At 45.7% G+C, this 22177-nt stretch overlaps 1 protein-coding gene across 3 annotated transcripts in view; it reads left to right on the top strand.

Moving 5' to 3' along the window:
• The window catches only part of ITGB3 (integrin subunit beta 3), a 56994-nt gene that overhangs the window by 12557 nt on the left and 22260 nt on the right, over positions 1-22177 (top strand). For all 3 annotated transcript variants that reach the window (XM_032265958.1, XM_032265957.1, XM_032265956.1), the window contains exons 2-6: positions 7146-7231; positions 16375-16570; positions 17477-17729; positions 19297-19459; positions 20095-20256. In XM_032265958.1, coding sequence (XP_032121849.1) covers positions 7146-7231; positions 16375-16570; positions 17477-17729; positions 19297-19459; positions 20095-20256 — 860 coding nt within the window. The remainder of the gene's footprint in view (positions 1-7145; positions 7232-16374; positions 16571-17476; positions 17730-19296; positions 19460-20094; positions 20257-22177) is intronic.

Here is a 22177-nt window from a genome sequence, read left to right as displayed (position 1 = left end):
TCTTCTGATTCTGTGATTCAAGCTGATGTGCCAAACTACAGCCTTCTACTTCTATTTTTCAGGCAAATTTCTCAGCTGGCTTTGATTGGATTAAAATTTTTATTTTCAAAAAGCTTTTTTTGAAGCAGAGTCTCACTTTGTTGCCCAGGCTGGAGTGCAGTGGCATGGTCACAGCTCACTGCAGCCTCAACCTCTCAGGCCCAAGTGATTTTCCTGCCTCATCCTCCTGAGTAGCTGGGACTACAGATGCATGCTGTATGCTCTATGAAAAAATTTTTTTCATAGAGATGGGGGGGTCTCACTATGTTGGCCAGCCTAGTCTCCAACTCGTGGGCTCAAGCAGTCCTCCTGCCTTGGCTTCCCAAAATGCTAGGATTATAGGCATGAGCCTGGATTTTCGAAGGCTAATATTCCTAACCCCATTTAGAAGCCAGATCTGACAATTAAACATTTTACCCTGGTCTGATACTTTATGGCTCCACACTCCCACCACTCCTGCTCAGGGCATACTTAGCTTCATGTTCCCTAGAATGATGTCATCAAAGAAAAAAATAGTATTCACCTGCCCTAAACAACTTGAGACTCAGGATAAAAACAACAATAAAACCCATAGCAATTATTGCAGCAGCAGCGTTTATTGAGTACTTTCTGTGTTCCAGCTGTTGTGCTCAGAGTTTTACAGGGTTTGGTTTATTTCATCCTTACAATCACCCTGCGAAGACTGGGGTCAATCCACCTTATTCCTGGCTCTGGCTAACCTGTCAGAGGAAAGGAGTGTAGGAGGTAGGAGTTGTTGGTTCTTTTAGTGACATTATGGTGAAGATTCCCACTTTAGCAGGACTGAGTCAGGGCCCCAGAGACTGAAAAGGAACATAGGCTTTACGAATGACTGGAAACAGAGGCCCAAACTTCTTCTACATGTTCAAGGAGGGATAGGCTTAGAGCAACAACTCATTGAATCAGCATGGGCCCAGTGCAGTGACTTCTGATGAGTCAGTCACATTTAACCACTGCATTCCAGGGAAACTGCCTGGGTAGCAGGACTTGGTTGGGGGTATCATGGGGGGTTCATTGGTTCTCATGAAATCAACCTGTGATTCATTAAAAAGAGTGGATAAAGGGACTGGGTAACTATGACTCTCCAGGCATGACTTCCTAAAGAAAAAATCCCAGTATGTCATTTTATCCTCTGGGGTCAGGGACCACTGGTTCGCTGGGAAGGACCTGCTATTATTTATTTTGTATCTTGCAAAGCTTTCTATTGTGGCTGCAAGTCAAGGATGGACTCATAGGAAAATGCTAATTTGAGAATAAATGAATGGTTAAATGAATAGACTGGGAAAAGTCCTAAAATATCATTTGACAGTGTCTCTATTTGTTCATTTTCATGCTGCTAATAAAAACATACCCAAGACTGGGTAGTTTATAAAGAAAAGAGGTTTAATTGACTCACAGTTCAACATGGCTGTGGAGGCCTTAGGAAACTTACAATCATGGTGGAAGGGAAAGCAAACATGCCCTTCTTCACATGGTGGCAGGAAGGATAAGTGCTGAGCAAAAGGGAGAAAAGCCCCTTATAAAATCATCAGATCTCATGAGAGCTCATTCACTATCATGAGAACAGCAGCATGGAGGTAACTGCCCCCATGATTCAATTACCTCCCATCAGGCCCCTCCCATAACATCTGGGGATTATGGGAACTACAGTTTGAGATGGTAACCATATTACTCCACCCCCAGCCCCTCCGAAAGCTCATGTCCTCACATTTCAAAACACAGTCATGCCTTCCCAACAGTCCCCCAAAATCTTAACTCATTCTAGCATTAACTCAAAAGTCCAAGTCCAAAGTCTCATCTGAGACACGGCAAGTCCCTTCTGCCTATGAGTCTGTAAAATTGAAAGCAAGTTAGTTACTTCCTAGATACAATGGGAATAAAGGCACTGGGTAAATACAGCCATTCCAAATAGGAGACATTGGCCAAAACAAAGGGGCTACAGGTCCCATGCAAGTCTGAAATCCAGCAGGGCAGTCAAATCTTAAAGCTCCAAAATGATCTCCTTTGACTCCATGTCTCACATCCAGATCATACTGATGCAAGAACTGGGCTCTCATGGCCTTGGGAAGCTCCACCCTTGTGGCTTTGCAGGGTATAGCCTCTCTCCCAGTCACTTTCACGGGCTGGCATTGAATGTCTGTGGCTTTTCCAGGCACATGGTGCAATTTGTCAATGGATCTACCATCCTGCGGTCTGAAGGATGGTGGCCCTCTCTCACAGCTCCACTAGGCAGTGCCCCAATGGGGACTGTATGTGGGGGCCTCAACCCATATTTCCCTTCTGCACTCTCCTAGCAGAGGCTCTCCATGAGGGCCCTGCCTTATAGCAAACTTCTGCCTGGACATCCAGGTATTTCCATACATCCTCTGAAATCTAGGCAGAGGTTCCCAAACATCAATTCTTGACTTCTGTGCACCTGTGGGCTCAACATCACATGCAAGTTGCCAAGGCTTGGGGCTTGCACCCTCTGAAACCATGGCCAGAGCTCTATGCTGGCCACTTTTAGCCATGGCTAAAGTGGCTTGAGATGCATGGCACCAAGTCTCTAGGCTACACGTAGCAGGGAGGCCCTGGGCCTGGCCCAGGAAACCATTTTTTCCTCCTAAGCCTCTGGATCTGTGATGAGAGGGACTGCCATGAAGGTCTCTGACATGTCCTGGAGACATTTTCCCCATTGTCTTGGTGATTTACATTTGGCTCCTTGTTACTTATTTCTGTAGTCAGCTTGAATTTCTCCCTAGAAAATGGATTTTTCTTTTCTATCACATCATCAGGCTGCAAATTTTCCAAACCTTTATGCTTCCTCTTGAATGCTTTGCTTCTTAGAAAAGACTTCTGACAGATACCTAAATCATCTCTCTCATGTTCAAAATTCCATGGATCTCTAGGCCAGGGGCAAAATGCTGCCAGTCTCTTTGCTAAAGCATAGCAAGCATGACCTTTACTCCAGTTCCCAATAAGTTCCTCATCTCCTTCTGAGACCACCTCAGCCTGGACTTCATTGTCTACATCACTATTGGCATTTTGGTCAAAGCCATTCAATGTCTCTAATAAGTTCCAAACTTTACCACATCTCCCTGTATTCTGAGCCCTCCAAGTTTCTAGGAAGCTCCAAACTTTCTTACGTTTTCCTGTCTTCTTCCGAACCCTCCAAACTATTTCAACCTCTGCCTGTTACTCAGTTCCAAAGTCCCTTCCACATTTTTGGTATCCTTATAGCAGCACCCCACTCTAGCATTACCAATTTACTATAATAGTCTGTTCTCACACTGCTAATTAAACATACCCGAGACTGGGTAATTTATAAAGGAAAGAGGTTTAGTTGACACACAGTTTAGCATGGCTGAGAAGGCCTCAGGAAGCTTACAATCACGGTGGAAGGGGAAGCAAACACATCATTCTTTGCATGGTAGCAGGATGGTGGAGTGCTGAGCAAAAGCGGGGAAAGCCTTTTGTAAAATCATTAGATCTCATGAGAACTTACTATTATGAGAACAGCAGCATGCAGGTAACCATCCCCATGATTCTATTACCTTCCACTGGGTCCCTCCCATGACATGTGGGGATTTTGGGTACTACAATTCAAGATGAGATTTGGGTGGAGACACAGCCAAAATACCTCCCATGGTTCTCTTCACTCTTCTAATCCTTCTTGAGGTCTCCTTGTGCTTCTCTCTCTTGTGAATATCAATGACATTTATGTCCAGAATTACCACTCTGCATGCCAGTTCCCACGGAAACTCCAGAAAGGGAGGGAGATACCTAAAATATTTCAGGCTGTACTCCTCTCAGCAGTCTTCTGATAGGGGAAAAAGAGAGGCTATGTCCACATCTGCCTGGGAAGAGAGCAATTTAAGGCTAAGAGACGGCCAGGCAGCTCATGCAGGGAGAAGTCTTGGGTTGCATTGTTTGTTGTGAAAATTCAGTAATCCTGAAACTAGGAGCTACAGACTCAGGGCTACCCCACCTCAGAGGTGACCTTGATGCTTTAAGGCCAGGCTTGGAACCAGTGTCATAATTCCCACTCACAGTTCTCACACTTGCACTCTGAAGTTGTAGTCAAGTCAGAGTGGAGCCCCAGAGGTTACTCATGGGTTTATGATGCCGTCCCACTTGTAGAATTTTAAGGTTGGGCAAGGCCTTTGAAGTTAGATGGACTCAAGGCTCTGAGGAAACCTGGGGCTTCCTCATATAATCTAGGGTTTTTTGCAGAACAATGAAAGTTTAAATTGTCTGAGAAACTGTTGTAACCCATTTACATGTTTTATTTGGAATTCTATGCATAATTTTGAGATATGAGCTCAGTTGCTTAAAAAAAAAAAAGGCAAAACTTGATCTATTCCCCTACCTTTCAGTTTGCCCTAATACCTATTTACTGAGCATCTCCACTGAGCAAGAACTGGAGCTGAGCTGGGCAGGGCAGAGCAGGGCTCAAGGGACTTAAAATCTATTGGGTGGCAGTGTCGTTAAGGCAGACACATAAATAATTATGATGTAGTAGGAATATTAGCATTGAATAATGTGGCAGGAATATTAAAATTGAAGCAATGTAGGCTGAGAGGAGTTAAATGATTCACCTGTGGCCACACTACTAGTGGGTGACTTGATTAGGATGACAGTCTACTCATTGTGTGTGTACCCGTTCTGTTAGACCTCCCGGCCCCCAAAGAAGATCCCTGAAATGGATACTGTTAAAGTATATATAATTTTCATGGAGTTAAAAGTATGATTTCTATATAAATACCAAGTGAACATGTGTATAAGATTTTATTCAACTTTAGTAATGAGAGAACCAGTAAAATATTAGTAGTAGTTCAAAAGGGAATTCAAAGAAGGGAGATTTATAGTTGTTCAGTCAAAGGAATGCTGAAATGAATTAGCAAATAGATTCAAAATTGCTCAATATTCAACAAGGCAATAAGCCTTAATCTTTGGGGGATAACCTTTTCTGTCAGACAGAAATCATTGGTATTGTTTTTGGATAAGAATAATATGCATTGTATAACTCGATCAAGACAGTTGCAGGTGGGCAAAAAAAAAAAAGTAATATACTTTGTTCTCTTATTTAAATAACTTACCTTATACACCACAATATGATCATTATTAGATTAAAATGCTATCATAGCCAGTTCTAGCAGCTATAACAAAATGCCATAAACTGGGTGGCTTAAAGAGCAAACACTTATTATTATTATTTTCTAAAAAGAATAGTATACATTGTTCTCATCAAGAATCATTTCCGTTATTATGGTTTTTGATAGGTCAACCTCTACTCTTAAGTATTGTAAAATATCCTGATTAATAGAAGTCAAATAAAAGGTAAATACTCTTAGAAAATCAGATAATCTCTAAGCATGGTAGGTCAACTAGTCAATACTCTGCATTACATTCATATTCCTTTGTCTATTTCCAAATTTTATATAATTTTTCTTCCCCTACCCCTTTTTTTTTTTGAGATGGAGTCTCACTCTGTCACCTAGGCTGGAGTGCAGTGGCATGACCTCAGCTAACTGCCACCTCTGCCTCCCAGGTTCAAGTGATTTTCCTGCCACAGCCTCCTGAGTAGCTGGGACTACAGGCGCATGTCACCTTGCCCAGCTAATTTTTGTATTTTTTAGCAGAGACGAGCTTTCACCATGTTGGCCAGGCTGGTCTCAAACTCCTGACCTCAAGTGATCTTGCCTGCCTTAGCCTCCCAAAGTGTTGGGATTACAGGCATGAGCCACCACGCGCGGCCATAATTTTTCTTTACAATGTGTGTGTGTGTGTGTGTGTGTGTGTGTGTGTGTACATTCATTTTCTGAGTGTGTTTTTGTTCAGGTGTTGAGAAGGAGGGAATTCAGTCACACTATAATAAAATGGACCGAAACAGCTAAATGAGAAGTTTTGGGGAAGATATCCCAATGGTCAGGCTGATTTCTCCAAAAATAGATTTGCTGGTCTTACAAGCTGGGAGCAAAGAGGACCCTTTGGAACACTGCATAAAGGAGCTGCCAGGGTAACTGGGTCATGGGGAAGAACAGATCCCCCACATTCTGCCCCTTTTATTGGAAAAAACCTCCCTAGGGCACTGCAGGAAGAAGGGTTCCTTACTGGGGCAGGAATGTTGAGCCAGGCAGTTAGAGCGGATGGCGGCTTCTGTGTAAGCAGATGCCTGGGTTTGGCTTCCTGGCTGAGCTTCTCAAGGTGATTTTGGTTCTTTTGGTTGTTCCTGCTCCTCCTCCCAGCCTTTTTTCTGTCCTTTGAAAGTATGAGGACTGTTTACATTTAAATGGCACCTTATACTGGACCAAGTGCTTCCTCTTACCTCACTGAATTCTGTACTAATCCTGTGAGACAGATATTGTCATCCCATAGAGGCTAGTTGAGTTGCCCAAAGCCATGAGGTAGCTGGTGAGAAGAGCATTCAGAATCCAAGCACAAACCTTCCAACTCTAAAGTTCCACGTTCTTTCAGTGTGTATCAGTCAGCCTGTTCTAGCATTTCTGTACTTCCTCCTGGAGCATTTTATGGTTGGATTCCAAGATATATGCACGGAAAAGCTTGAGAAGATTTCAGATTTCCTTTTCCCTTGCCAGCCCGTGGGACGCTACCACCGAAGTCACCCTGCCCTCCGCACACCCACTGTATTTAGGCTGTGTGTTAATGCTAGTGCATCTGGGACTTGGATCCCCTGTGTAGTGGCCGTGAATATCACTAGAATGATTGAAGAGGGGATACATTGCCATTTTTCTGGGCTTCAGAGATATTTTCATTTGCACAGTGTAGGTGTCAAACCAGTTGTTAATGAAAGCCTTTCCATCAGTTATGATCTGAGGCTCGGGTCTATGGCTCAGCCTTGCCCTATCACTTGTTACCACTGTGGCCTCATCAGTTGAGAGTGGTGATGAGTTTCTCCTTATTTTCCTCCTTCTGCTTCTTCCTTACCAATAACCTGCATTTGGTAGATGTCTGCGGTATGGTTAGGGTGTGTTTGTGTACACCTGAGAGCCGTAAACCTGGGCAATGGAAAAATTGGGAAGGATGGGGCAGGTAAGTGCCTTCACTGAGCCAGATCTGGTGCAAATGCCTTTGTCTGTCTGTTGCAGGACCCAACATCTGTACCACGCGAGGTGTGAGTTCCTGCCAGCAGTGTCTGGCTGTGAGTCCCATGTGTGCCTGGTGCTCTGACGAGGTAAGGAGCAGGTACTAGACTTTGTTTCTTCCCCAGACTAAGCTGCTTTTGTGCAGAAACAGATCTATGAAGTTATTGCTTCCCTCTTAAACACACACCCACCCCTTGTCCCTTCTGAGCAAAACTTTGATGGATTTTTCCAACTGATGGATGATGAAGAGCTGTCATGGGAATGATGCTAGGAATACTATCCCTAGTCTACCGCTCCATATAGCCCCTGGCCCTTGCTAATTTGGCTGGACCTACTGGCCATTCTGTGGCTATTGCTGCCCTTTCTGACACTTCGCTTGCTTTTTTTTTTTCTAAGAAAGAATAGTTTATTTTTATTTTTTGGTAGACACAGGGTCTCACTATGTTGCTAAGGCTGGTCTCAAACTCCTAGACTCAAGAGATCCTCCCACCTTGGCCTCCCAAAGTGCTGGGATTTCAGGTGTGAACCACCATGCCGGGCCCTTTGCTTGCATTTTGTTGGGGTGGAATATCCCAGGCAAGCAGAGCATCAGGTCTCAAAAGGAGAGGCAGCAAGGGGTATAGGAATGATGGTGTTGGGTGGGGGGGTGTTGGCTTATTTCTTTTTCCTAGAGTTTAAAAAAGGCAAACAGAAGAGGAATCTTGTGGTTGTGTGTGGGGATGTTTAATCAGAAGATATCTTCTCTTCCCTTCTCTTCGACGACTGGGCCCTACAGCTTTACCTTTTTCTTCTCTCCTTCTCACAGGTGTTGAGGAAAAAAGCTGGGCCCACTTGGTGAGGACAGGATGGGGACAGGAAAGTGTTAGTTGTGTCTAAGCAGAGGGTTTGTTGTGTCTGGGGCCCTAGGGAATGAGTGTGTCTGAGGGAACGGCTATGTTTGTGGCTGGGATGGAAATTTGGAGCTGGCAAGAGCTGATGGGGTGGGGGTGGGAGATGAATGCCGCTGGAGAGATTCGGTGATTATAGAGTCTGAGGCTGAGTCACTGGCCCGGCCAGCAAGTGGTTACCTGAGCTCCTGGCCTGGCTTCCACTCAGCTACCTGAGGCGTCCTCTCTGTCCTGCGGCAAGTCCCAGCCGTCTCCGATTTTAAGACTGCTTCAATCCAGTCCCTCAGTCTCTCTATCTGCTTCTTTTCCAGATCCACTGAGTATCCTAAAAAGGCAACCTCTCTGGCAGAGGTGGGGTGGGGGCGTGGGGAGGGGTGGGAGCTGGGAGGCTGTGTTTATCACCGGCCAGGAGGGCTACCAGAGCAGCAGAGGCCAGCTCTGCACGCTGCTTTGGCCTCTTAGTCGTTCAGCCCGGGAACTGCTTCCAGAGGCAGCTTCCCAACATCTGGGCCACATTGACTTCGTTTAGCAAATGAAACATTCCCTGGGGCTAGGGATGGGGAGTAAGGGGGGGATGGATGAGTCCTTCTCCTCCACCCCCGCAGGTTCTCCTCCCTTCTGGGCTCAGCTGGCTGCTCAGTGTGATGTAGCCTCTCCCCTCCTCATTCACTATGTTCTCCTTCCTCCCATCCTGATATTACTAAAGCTTCTTTCACCAGGAAGTTGCAATTCTGCAACTGAAAGCTGGAAGAAGGGAGAGCTGGATGGGGAGGATGCCTTAGGTGGCCCAAAGCCTTCAGGAGCAGAGGAAAGTCAGGACAGAAGCCCTAGTGTCACTCAAGGGGTGTTTCCCTGTTTTTCTCCTTTCCCCCATTTCAACCCAAAGCAAGAGAAAATGCAGGCACCTCTGGTCCAGAGAATGTGGGAAAAAGAAAACCTTCTTGGAGGGCCTGTCCTGCTCCCTATCCCCCATGTTTCATCTCTGTTGATCTGCACAGGGAGTAGTCACGCAGCTGAGGTGGGCTGAGGCTTGACCAGACAAAGCCCTCAGGTCACCTAACCAGATTTCAAAGATGCAAAGGTAGAATATTTTGGGTGACTGTTGTGTCCCTGTCCCCTGGGGCAGGCCTGGGGAGGGCAGAGGGAAAGGTGCAGGGTAGATCAGAACATGAGGTAGAACCAGCCTAGGAGTGAGGGGGGCAGTCAGCGAGGAAATGGGCGCAGCTAGGACTAAAGAGAATGAATGGAGGGAGGTAGGAAGTCCAGTGAGATATTCCCTGGGATAGTGACATATAAACTTGAAAGTAGGCGGGGCCAAGATTAGTGAATGTCTACAACCATCTCTGAGCAAGAGGGTGGAGGGAGAGAAGGAAGGGTGGAGGAGCCGGAATGGGACAGAATGTGGCGACCAGGGAGGGATGGGAAGTGGGAATCCTGGACTGTAACCTGAACATAAGTGCTATTTTATTCCTGAGAGGAGCAGGGCTTCCCCTGGATAGGCCAAGTTTAATTGATGGCAATGCCTTGGGTATTGACTTCAAAAAAACCAAAGGTGAATTGTCTGGTCCATTTTGTAGGTAATTTGTCGAATAATCAAACCCTGGAGAGCCCTCTGTTCATCTTCCTCCCCTGCTGTTCCAGGCAAGCTGGCAGTGCCTGGAAAAACAACTGGTTGGGCTCAGCTTTTTCTTGCTCCTAGAGGACTCAAGCTCTTGGGTGTGTATAGTGAGAGTTTGGCTGGGTAAGAGGAAAACATGGCCAGCATGGATGAGCACGGAGTTTTGGGCCCATCTGCATAGGGTGTGTTCTTGCAGGGTTGTATACTGACACGGGTTGGGGTGGTGTGCTCTCTCTGGTCTGTAAATCTAGCAAAGAGGCCAGCTTCATACAGAGACTCAACTTGTGGTCTCAGTCTCAGCAGTGCCATGCTGGTGTCTAGAGCCTCCCAAACTCATTTGGTGTTGAGAATTGCCGGGATGCTTGTTAAAAATAAAGGTTCCCAGGATGGACCCTGGGTTTATTACATCAGAATGGGTTGTTATGATAGCAAGTTTGACCAACATTGCTAATTGAAGGGCCACTGGGGTTGGGGTGGAGGTGGGTGGAGGTGGAGCTAAGGTTATCAGATAAATACAAAACATCCAGCCTGGTGCCTGTAGTCCCGGCTACTCAGGAGGCTGGGAATGGGAGGATCCTTTGAGCCTAGGAGTTTGAGGTTATAGTGCACCATGATCATGTGTGTTAATAGCCACTGCACTCTAGCCTGGGTAACGAGGGAGATCCTGTCTCTAAAAAATAAATCTAAAATATGGAACATCCACTTAAATTTGAATTAAAAAATAATTTTTAGTATAGGTATGTCCCAAATATTTGCTATATTTGGCAACCCTACAGTGGAGGGAAATGCTAGGAATTCTTATATAAGCTAGAGTACACTCTGAAAGGTGGGCCAGCTCCCACTTAGCCTGACAACCAAGGTGACAGAGGAAGAAGGTGTTTGAGTCTAGCAAAGCAGAGGAAGACTCTAATAGAATTTCCTTCTCATTTTCTTCTCTGCAACTTCAGAAGTGAGATAGAGGCCATGATATATTTCTTTGTAATCACAAACATAATTTCATTCTCAAAGAAGACATTCTTTCTTTCTATTTATTTTTAATCTGGAGGATAAATGTTCATCTTGAGAGTTTTGCTCCAACTTATTATTGTAAAAGGAAGTATAATATTAATAGTGCTCCTCTCCTTGTAAACAATGAAATGTGAATACCAACAGCTGTAAACAAAAATCTTTCCTTTTCCTCTCCTCCTTCTTTCTGCCCTCTCCATTCTTCTCTTTCTGCATGTTCAAGTGAATTCTTGTCCTCACCAGATGAGTTAGTCAAGACTGCAATGGATGGGGAGATATTTTGGTGGCACTCTGGGGTCTCTTGCTCTCCAAGAAAAGAGTATGAAATAATAGTAGTTATCATGGTAATTGTAAAAAAGAGTCACCTTATTTTTGCATTTATTTGTTTATACTGTGTCCTAAAGCTGGGGTCCCCAACCCCCGGGCCATAGACCAGTATGGATTCAAGGCCTGTCAGGAACCCAGGCACACTGCAGGAGGTGAGCGGTGGGCGAGTGCGCTTGACCGCCTGAGCTCCGTCCGCCTCCTGTCAGATCCGCGGTGGCATTAGATTTTCCGGAGTTCAAACCCTACTGTGAACTGCGCATGGGAGGGATCTAGGTTGTTCACTCCTCATGAGAATCAGACTCATGCCTGATGATCTGGGGTGGAACAGTTTCATTCTGAAACCATCCCCACCTCCCCGTCCATGGAAAAATTGTCTTCCATGAAACCAGTCCCTGGTCCCAAAAAGGCTGGGAACCTCTGCCCTAAAGGATTTCAGTATAGTAAATTTATGTTGATATTTTTATGTTTTGGAGGTACTTCCTGACCAACCCTGTGAAACAGGCAGGATAATGACAACTATTCATGTTGTACTTTCCCAATTTCCAAAATGGGATTAATGGTGAATAGCACTAACAGCATGTGTCACCCTCCCAGGAGAGGGAGGTAATTCAGCGAGCTCACATGGTGCCGGCTGGAACCTCCCACCTCTGTGCTCAGGCCCTTCCCCTGGGTCTTGGCTATTTTTGCCCTTTTTGCGTAACATCCGATTTTCCTGGGAACTGGAACTTTAATATCCACCCCCTCTTGCTTCTAGCTTCTCCCTGCATAACCTGGAGACATTCCTTCTACCTTCTCAGCCTGGGTTACCACGAAAAGGAATGTTGCCCAAATATGTTGAGGTCACTGCCTTGGTGCCTTTCTGGGATAGAGGGTTCTCTGGGAGAGCTTGGCTGACAAGCAGGCCTGTTATTCCTGACCTCTGATGTCAGCAACCACAAAGGGAGGGAGAGAGGCAGTTTTGTTTTTCAGTGTTTAATTTTTCTAAGGAAACTCATAACAAACCATAAGGACTGTCAGCACATCTTAGTGCTTCAAATCCTCTTCTCATTAGGACTGTCACATTAGAAAATAGGAGCCAGGAAACTCCCGTTTGAAGCATTCCCTCCCTCCACGGATGTAGCCTGAAGATGCATGATGGCCTTGCTGCTCCCATCCTGACCCTGCTCTCTCCTTCAGCATGTTTTGGTCCTGGAAAGGTTCCGCTCCTCGCTGCATCCTGGTTTATCCACTGCCTTTTTGGGAAGGTTTTCTCCCTGGGGCTTTGTGGGCAGCTGGAATCAGAGATAGGATTTTTTTTTTTTTTGGCAAGAAAAAGACTGCTTCCTGAGGAGGAAGGGGTAGAAGAGGTGGGTATGGACAACAGGGGAAGTCTGGGCACAAAACCTAAAGCGCCTGAGTTCTCCCCATGTCATTCTGTCCTTAGCCAGAACTGGGTGCAGGGGAGACTTTCGTCTTCCTCAGAGCTGTGGAAGGTCTCTGATGTCCTTGTTGGAATATTTGCCACCAGGAAGTCAAGTCTTATTCATTGGTTTCCATTGCTGAGGCCATTTCTCTGCCTGCATACCTGTGAAGCTGAGAGAGAAAGAAAGAAGCTGCTGGCTTCCAGAAACTCTTCTCGCTTCTTGTCTGGGCCAGGGTAGTCCTCATGCTGTTGATAATGCTCGTGACCCAATTCATGTGGGGAAGACTTCAGCCCATCAGAGGGGGATCGGACTGGAGAGGGAGAGAGACTTTAGGCATTGGGAAGGGTTTTGGGTTACTGGGTTGCTTTTTTTGTTTTTGTTTTGAGATGGGGTCTCACTCTGTCACCCAGACTGGGGTGCAGTGGTGTGATCTTGGCTCACTGCAATCTCAGCCACCTTGGCTCAAGTGATCCTCCCACTTCAGACTCCTAAGTAGCTGGGATTCCAGGTGCGCACCACCATGCCCAGAATTTTGCATTCTTAGTAGAGATGGGGTTTTGCCCTGTTGCCCAGGCTGGTCTGGAACTCCTGAGCTCAAGTGATCCACCCATCTCAGCCCCTGCTGGGATTACAGGCATGAGTCACCGCACCCAGTGGGGTACAGGGTTTTTGAGTATGAATGGCTCCTTGTGGGCCAGTCCCTCTCCTGGCATTATAGCTGCCAGCTTGCTTGAGGGGACTCAGGAGGCAGATGTCATCCACCCTTCTCCATACCCCTCACATGCCCATCTTGCATCCTGTTCCTCACCTAGGGCATTCTCTGCTGTGGCTGTGCCTTAGACCATTCCTTCCACACTCCTCCTTTTCAGTGCCTTGACTCTCACTCTATATAGAATGTAATAAAGCTTATCTTATGAGGATAATTACAGTCAGACAATCTAGCTGTCCTCTCAGTTCTGCCACTTCCTAGCTCTGCATCTTTGAGCAAATTCCTTAACTTCTCCATTCCTCAGTTTCCTTACCTGTAAAATTAGATTCCTCATTTGTGAAGCCTTCAAACCTTAGATTTCTCCCTTGTAAAATAATAATAATTCCAGCATTATGGAACTGTCAGGCAGGTTGCAATAATCCATGTGAGATGCTCACCAGAGTACCTGACATACAGTAAGTGCTCAGTAAATGCCAACACTAGTTGTTCCGGGATATTGGTGTGGGTTATCTAGCAGACATTTGGAAATGCTTGTGGGGGATGTGGGTAGGGGTGGGGTTGGGGAGAACCTGAAGGCCTAGACATTGTGAAATAGGTCCAGAGAGGGGTTTTCCAGCTTCCTGACTGGTCCCCTCAACCTGGCAAGGAGCCCTGATAGACATGTACCCACACAGTGCTGGCTAAATTGGCTGAATGTCAGAGCCAGAAGGGACTGAAAACACCATGTCATCTAACTGCCTCATTGAACAGGTGAGGACCCAAAATGATATATCTGAGGTCACATGACCAGTCAGTGGCAGGCCTAGGATTGATCCTCTTTCCTGATTTCCAGTGTTCCTTCCAGTATGGCGTGGTCCCCATTCAATACCCAGATGTAAGCACACAGAGCCCCAGCGGGGCCGTGGGATACACACCAGGGTTTTTGGAAGGGTGTTCAATTTGTTCTTTGTCCAGGGTGAAGGAGGAAGCTGAAGTGATAGGATGGGCTCTGATCAGGTGCCTGGTATCGTGGTATTTTCCTAAGTTTGTGGAGTTTATTCCTAATTAGCTTATCCAGGAAGTGCTTGTCAAGCTTCTCATAGTCATAGCTCACATTTGCTGAGCACTTACTCTGCCAGGTGCTGTCCTATGCATTTTATGTGCATGGTCTTATTTGGCCTGTGTGACATCCCTATGACGGAGGTACCATAATTACTATTATTTTTAGGTAACTTTTATTGTGGGAAAATACACATAACATAGAATTTACCATCTTACCATTTTTTTTGTTTTGTTTTTTGAGACCAGGTCTCGCTTTTTCACCCAGGCTGGAGTACAGTGGCATGATCTCTGCTCACTGCAACCTCTGCCTTCCAGGTTCAAGTGATTCTCCTGCCTCAGCCTCCCGAGTAGCTGGGAAATAGGTTCACACCACTACATCTGGCTGAATTTTGTATTTTTAGTAGAGATGGGGTTTCACTATGTTGGCCAGGCTGGTCTCAATCTCCTGACCTCAGGTGATCTGCCCACCTTGGCCTCCCAAGGTGCTGGGATTACAGGTGTGAGCAACTGCACCTGGCCCATTTTAACCATTTTTAAGTGTACAGTTCAGTGGCATGAAATACATTCATAATGTTATGAAACCCAACACTACCATCTATCTCCTTAATTCTTTTCATCTTGTAAAATTAAAACTCGGTACCCATTAAACAATAATTCTTTATTCCTCCCAGTCCTTGGAAACTACTATTCTACTTTTCGACTCTGTGATTTTGATTACTCTTAAGATCTGAAGCGGGGACTGTTATTATGTTCATGTTATGGCTGAGGAAACTAGGCTTGGAGAACTTAGATGACTTACCCTAGTAAGCAGTTTTAAGTACAATGCTGAGGTTTACTACTGAGCTCTTAGCCCTGACTCTCTCCTGCCTCCCTACACTGCCTTTCCCTATCACGTTTGTGGTAAGTCCTGGATTGGATGCTGAGAATTGAGAGGGACCAAGACACACATAGTCCCTGAGTTCATGGATCTCACAGCCTAGCTTGTGTTGAATACAGTAGCTTCCAAACTGTTTTGACTCTAACCTACAGAAATAAACACATTGTAAAATGCTTGTTCTTTGGTACTGCAAGGAAAAATTAATATTCAGACAAAAAGTTTTCTCAGCAAGGCAATTTTACTCTCTGCATAAGGGGTACTGCTTGTCAGCAATCTTGCCACAAGAGTACAATGAACAAAGGAAAGGCAGTCATGTTTATTCTTTATGCAATGGGTCCTTACTGCTGTGTCTGATCTTCGCTGGTTGGAGCCAGACCTCACAATCTAAACTGAACCTGACTGGCTAACAACTTAAAACTTTTCTAAATAGGTAAAGGCAATGGAGAACAAAGGAAAAAAGGGAGTTGCTTGTGAAAGAAAGTGATAATATTCCTAAATAAGGAAAGGGCACAGGCTGTGAGCTGGGACATGCCTCTGAACACATCTAGCACAAATATCCCGGTTAAAGTGCAAGGACATAGAATGTACTACATGCCTGCAAGCATGTCTAGCACAAATATCTTGGTTAAAGTACAAGGAAATAGAATGTACTTATTCCTTTATGTCTAACAGCTGCATAGGATAGGGCTTAACAAAGAGCTACTAGCAAAAAGCAAGAAGGCTTTGAGGAAAGTTAGTCTTTAAAAGAAACTATTCTTTCTAACATTTATTATTATTATTCTTTAACAAGAAGGGAAACTTTGACAAGGAACCTTTTACTTTCCACATACATGTTATTCCCCACTTGCCAGCGATATGAAAGTTTCACAAAACAACATTTTGACTATTTGTACACGTTGATATTTTCTTTTCTACTCTTTTGCATTTTATTTAACAAAATGATGGTTGACACCTGCTAAATTGATTTTGGGACCCACAAATGTGTTGTATTCCACAGTTAAAAAATTCTGGTCTACCAGGCATCTTACTGTACAGGACTTCTTTCTAGCTACTACTCCATGAATAGGTCTTCCTGATAACACAATTTCTCCTTTTTTCTTTTTTTTTGGTAGAGATGGGGTCTAGCTGTGTTGCCCAGGCTGGTCTTGAACTCTTTGCCTCAAGCAGTCCTCCTGCTTTGGCCTCCCAAAGTATCAATTTCCCCTTCCCGTCCTAGGGATTATCCCAGGAAGGACCACGTCAATTTGTTTATGCTCCAACGTACAGGATAAACTCTTAGCGACTGGGAAGTGGTAAGGCCTGCAGGAGGCAGAGAGCCACCATAGCTCTGATTGCCGGACTTCTCTCTGGGCTCCTGTCTTACAGGCCCTGCCTCTGGGCTCACCTCGCTGTGACCTGAAGGAGAATCTGCTGAAGGATAACTGTGCCCCGGAGTCCATCGAGTTCCCAGTCAGTGAGGCCCAAGTACTAGAGGACAGGCCCCTCAGCGACAAGGGCTCTGGAGACGGCTCCCAGGTCACTCAAGTCAGTCCCCAGAGGATTGCACTCCGGCTCCGGCCAGGTAGGGGTGGGAACCATTGCGGGGAGAGACCTGGGACAGGTGGGCATAGAGCACGAGATGGAGGTCTGAGCAGGAAGTCTTGGGGAAGGAGCTCAGAATGGAAATGGGGTGGGAGGACAAGGATGTTGGGAGAGGTGTGGGCAGGAGAATGGAAGAAAATAAAAGATGTTAGGACTTGAGTCAGAAGATCTGAGTTGAATCTTGACTCTATCATATATTAGCTATGTGACCTTGGACAAGTTACTTAACCCTTCTGACATAGAATGTGCTCAAAAAAACGTTTGTTTCTTCTTTACCCAAGTGCCTGTTTTTTACCTAACTTAGAGCTTTGCGTTGAGGTGCAAAGGAGATATAGAACAAGAAAGCAATTTGTAAGCACCCCTTTCATGGGGGATTGGGACAGAGGAATGAGGGCAGACAAAATAGGTACATAAGACCTTTAGACGGAGGAAGGGTTAGACTAAGAGGCAGACATTTTAAAGCATTGATTTTGACTTTCCAATTAAGTCAAGAAGGATTTAAGAGAGACCTACTATGTACAAGGCATGTGTTGGATGCAATGGGATTCAGAGAAGGGTAGGGTGCAATTTCTGTCTTTTACAGCGTCCGAAATGTAGTAACTGTCAGAACCTCTGTGACTCACAGCGGTAGATCCTTGGAACTCACAGGACTGGAAATCCTCTGGGGATTTAGAGAAAGTGGAAAATTTTAGAATGGAAAAGAAGAGGTTAAAAATAGGAGGATCAAGAGAGTAGAAGAGTAATAGAATTGCAGAGGAAGAGGGAAAGGACCAGGGCTTTCTGGTTTGCTTTGATCATGCAATAACTTGGGCGCAACTGTGTCCAAATCGCTTATTCAATCTTAGAGGGAGAAGAAGATAAAAACTAACATCTTTCTGCCTTCCAGATGATTCAAAGAACTTCTCCATCCAAGTGCGGCAAGTGGAGGATTACCCTGTGGACATCTACTACTTGATGGACCTGTCTTACTCCATGAAGGATGATCTGTCGAGCATCCGGAACCTGGGTACCAAGCTGGCCACCCAGATGCGAAAGCTCACCAGTAACCTGAGGATTGGCTTTGGGGCGTTTGTGGACAAGCCCGTGTCACCATACATGTATATCTCCCCACCAGAAGCCCTCAAAAACCCCTGCTATGAGTAAGTCCCTCCTCCAGAAGCCAGGACAGCATCCTTTGCCCCAGGAAGGTTCAAGTCCTGTTTCCTATTTCTAGCTCTAGAGTCACTTTGTTGGCTGCCTTTTGGCCAAACCATAGCTCCTCTCTATCTTGGTCTCCCTGTCTGGCAAATGGGCTAGCTTGTGGATCTGGAGTGTTATGTCAATAGAACCTAAGGCTGTTTGGAGAACCTGAAAAGAAAATTCATCAGCTTCTTAGTCCTGGTAACAAATAAATGGGAGGCAAGGGGAAGTGAGAAGGAAATGAGGTCAAAAGTAGAAAGAAATTTATGGGTAAGTAAACTGAGAAATGATGATCGCAGGAATTATGATAATGCTATTGCTGGCATCATTGCCTTCATCAAGGCCGTGCATTCTGCAGGTTGAAAATAGAAGAAATCAAGTGCTAGAGGAATATAAAGAGTGGAAATTACATTTGTTGAACCGTTTTATAGTCTGTAAATAGATAACTTGTACTTCTGTTTGACACTTTGGCTTAGCAGTGAATGGCTTATTTATTTGATCAGTGGAGACTGTGCAAATCTATGTATTATAATAACTTCCAATGCTGGTTGCTGAGCCTGAAAAGGTGTGAATTTACTTTTTAGTTTTCAAAGTTATGGCCAGGTGGGGTGGCTGACTTCTGTAATCCCAGCACTTTGGGAGGCCAAGGCAGGAGGATCACTTGATCCCAGGAGTCTGAGTTCAGTCTAGGCAACATAGTGAGAGCCCTATCTCTACAAAAAATACAAAAAATTTAGCTGTGTGTGATGGCGCATGCCTGCAGTCCCCAGAACTACAGTAAAGCTGAGGTGGGGGGATTGCTTGGCCTGGGAGACTGGGGCTGCAATGAGCCATGATTGTGCTATTGCACTCCAGGCTGGGCAATAGAGCGCAAGTGTCTCAAAAAAAAAAAAGTTTTTGAAGTCATATGATGTGGCATTCAACCCTCTCTCTGGGTTGTAAGGTTCCCACGAAAGACGCCAGCTATTAATTAAACACACTATTTTGGCTCGGGGCAGAAATGCTCCTGTCTTGCATGATCTATCAATTTATTGATGGTTTAGGGACCTTAACTTATTGACGGACTTTTGCTTTATTGTTACTTTAGAAAAGTGTTAAGTATAAGGTAATAGTAACAGCACCTTGAGCCTCGCTGTGGTCTAAGTGCTTCGTGCGTATGAATTTGCTTAAGTCTCATGACAACTCTTATGAGATATGTGCTATCCTGGGCCCACTTTCATACGTTGCGTTGAGAGGCTTGCCGAAGGTCTCATGACTAGTAAAGAGGGAAGCTGGGATCTAAGCCCAGGGGGTCTGGTTTCCAGCTCACTCTCTTATCCTCTAGGCTAGCTGGATGGGGGTAAGGTTGATGGGGAGTCTGAGGTAATTTGAGGATTCTGGAATCTGAACTGTCTGGGTAACTGTGGTTGCATGGAACTGGCCTGGGTATATACCGCTATCTATATTTGTCTCTTCCCTTTCCTCCCAATTCCCATGTCGCCTTTTCCATCAAGGTGTCTAATTAAATTGTCTCCCATCCCTCCACAGTATGAAGACCACCTGTTTGCCCATGTTTGGCTACAAGCACGTGCTGACGCTAACTGACCAGGTGACCCGCTTCAATGAGGAAGTGAGGAAGCAGAGTGTGTCACGGAACCGAGATGCCCCAGAGGGTGGCTTTGATGCCATCATGCAGGCTACAGTCTGTGATGTAAGTTTGGAGGACTTGGAGTGCCAGGTGTGGTTGGCATAGATCAAAATGGGGAAGGAAGTGGCTGAACTCTGGGGATTTCTGGTGTGAAATGAGATGAACCGTAAGCAGAACTTCATGCAGTATGAGTAGTAAGTTGCTCCTGATATTCAGCCTCGGCTTAGAGCCACTCCCTGGCCCAAGCTGACATTTCTCTGAACCTCAGTGATCTCAGATGTTTCCAGGGGAGAGCATTCTTCCCATCTTCGAAATTACTGCAGAGTTAAGGCTGGGCTAACTTAGCCTCAGCAAAGTAGGCAGATGTTCAGATGAGATTTCTTCTAGCCCAGATCAGCTCTGTGGATGCAGGTCAGTTTCTAGATGGGCAATGTGACTGTCGTTAGAAGAGCTAAGTCTGGAGTTTAAGAAGGGTTACTCAGCTGCTTGAACTAATGAGCTACGAGACTGTTTTCTGAAGAGAATGAAACCCCTGAATTGGGAAGCTCTAGCTTTGGTTCCAAGGACTGGGACTGAGACCCTTCTTCAAAACAAGTTGTCCAGCCCTTTAGCCAGGGAGTGCCTTGGGTCTCTGCCCTCTGCCAGTGATATGGCTGAATTTGCTTTGTCTACTCTGCCTTTGTTTTTTGTTTTAACAGGAAAAGATTGGCTGGAGGAATGATGCCTCCCACTTGCTGGTGTTTACCACTGACGCCAAGACTCACATAGCACTGGATGGAAGGCTGGCAGGCATTGTCCAGCCCAATGATGGGCAGTGTCATGTTGGTAGTGACAATCATTACTCTGCCTCCACTACCATGGTGAGATCTCTGGCACCACCTATGGTTTCTATTCATGCTGGTGAGGGTTGCCCTAACCCAGACAGAGTCTGTGTGAATATGAAAATGGCAGCCCCTGCTCTGGGCAGGATGTGGGGCTCGGCTTCAGCTTGTCCCCATCCCTTACCAACTGGACACTGTCATCCAGTGCATAACCTGTGTAACCATTAGAGATGTCCCTGACTGTGGTGTTATCACTGACTTCACTGTCATCAGCATAGTGGCAGCATCATGGGATCCAGAATGGACCCAAAGGATTTTTACAACCCAGCTGGAAAGCAGGTCTTCCTCTCCAACCTGATTAGCTCTTTCTTGGAATATAATAGTAACTTGTGGTTATTGGAAGGAGATAGAGGAAAAAAAAAGAGGAAGATTGGCCAAGCATATGGTGGCTCATGCCTGTAATCCCAGCACTTTGGGAGACTGAGGTGGGAGGATCACTTGAATCCAGGAATTTGAAACCAGCTTGGACAATATAGTGAGACCCTGTCTCTACAAAAAAATGCAAAGATTTGCTGGGTGTGGTGGCTTGTGCCTGTGGTCTCAGCTACTTGTGGGGCTGAGGCAGAAAGATCTCTTGAGCCCAGTAGTCTGAGGCTGCAGTGAGCTGTGATCTTGCCACTGCACTCCAGCCTGAGTGATGGAGCAAGAACCACCCACGCTTTTTTTTTTTTTTTTTTTTTTTGTGGCAGTGTTGCTCTGTGGCCCAGCTGGAGTGCAGTAGTGCAGCCTTGGCTCACTGAAGCCTTTGCCATCTCAGTCTCCTAAGTAGCTGGGACCACAGGCGTGGACTACTATGCCTGGATAATTTTTAAAAACAGGGTCTTGCTATATTGCCCAGGCTGGTCTTGAACTCCTTGGCTCAAGCAATCTACCCGCCTTAGCCTCCTAAAGTGCTGGGATTATAGGTGTGAGCTGTTGCTACTAGTGGAGACCCCTTCTTGGGGAGAGAGAGAGAGAGTGAAAGAAGGGAAAGATCATCAAAGGCATAGTGAACCAGTCCTATGAGGAAAGATTAAAGGGCTCAGAGCCTTAGCTTAAACGAAAGAAGGCTGAAGGATGATTTAGCTTATACATGAGAAGACTTCTTGTAAGTTGTTTTATATGGCCATAGAAGGTTAAACAAGAGGAAAATATTTAAGTGGAATCAGGAGAAATTGCTATAAGCCATAAGAAAAATGTGCTGTGATACTCTAGGTATCGGGGGCAGGTGTGAACTCTTCGTCTCCTAAGGACAATATAGAGACCTCCTCATCTAGGTGGCTTAAAGGTATACCTGTGTGAAGGCAAGAGACTGAGCTGAGGATCTAATGAGCTCCCTGCAAGGTCTAGGAGCCCATGGACGTGTTCACCATTCACTACCACCACCCCCAGTGTCCTTGAGTACCTTGGCATCAGTCATATCCAAATCAAGCACTGCCAGACAGTGAGTCAGCAACCTTTGACACCTAATCTATGCAAGGCACTGGGACAGGGGCTGAGGGCAGTAACAAGACCATCTTTCTGGTCCAGTTGAGGAGAAAGGATACATATGTTTACTAACAACACAAGATGCATGATTAGTGCTAAATGGGTGTGGCACAGTCAACGTGGGCTATACGTATCCAAGGGAGGAAAGCTCGTCATGCGCTGGAATGGCCAAGGAGGCCTCCTGAAGAAGGTGGAGCCTCAGCTGGGCCCTAAGAAAGGAAGGGGATTACCAACAAGAAAGCTACTCCAGGTGGGAGACAGCGGGCCAGATCACTGCTGAGTGGAAGAGGGAGAGAGGTGAGTGGAAAGAAAGACCACTCAGTGGAGGACCACAAGGACCAGGCCAAGGCATCTGTCAGTAGTTCCAAAACAAAGAGCCCTAACCCAGTGCCTGGTGCACGGAAGCGGCTCCATAGTATTAGTGCATTACATT

Source organism: Sapajus apella, unplaced genomic scaffold (assembly GCF_009761245.1).
Source record: "Sapajus apella isolate SASKATOON/1434 unplaced genomic scaffold, GSC_monkey_1.0 scaffold153, whole genome shotgun sequence".
NCBI lineage: Eukaryota > Metazoa > Chordata > Mammalia > Primates > Cebidae > Sapajus > Sapajus apella.
The sequence above is the reverse complement of the archived record's forward strand: the minus strand, read 5'-3'. Positions and strand labels throughout refer to the sequence as shown.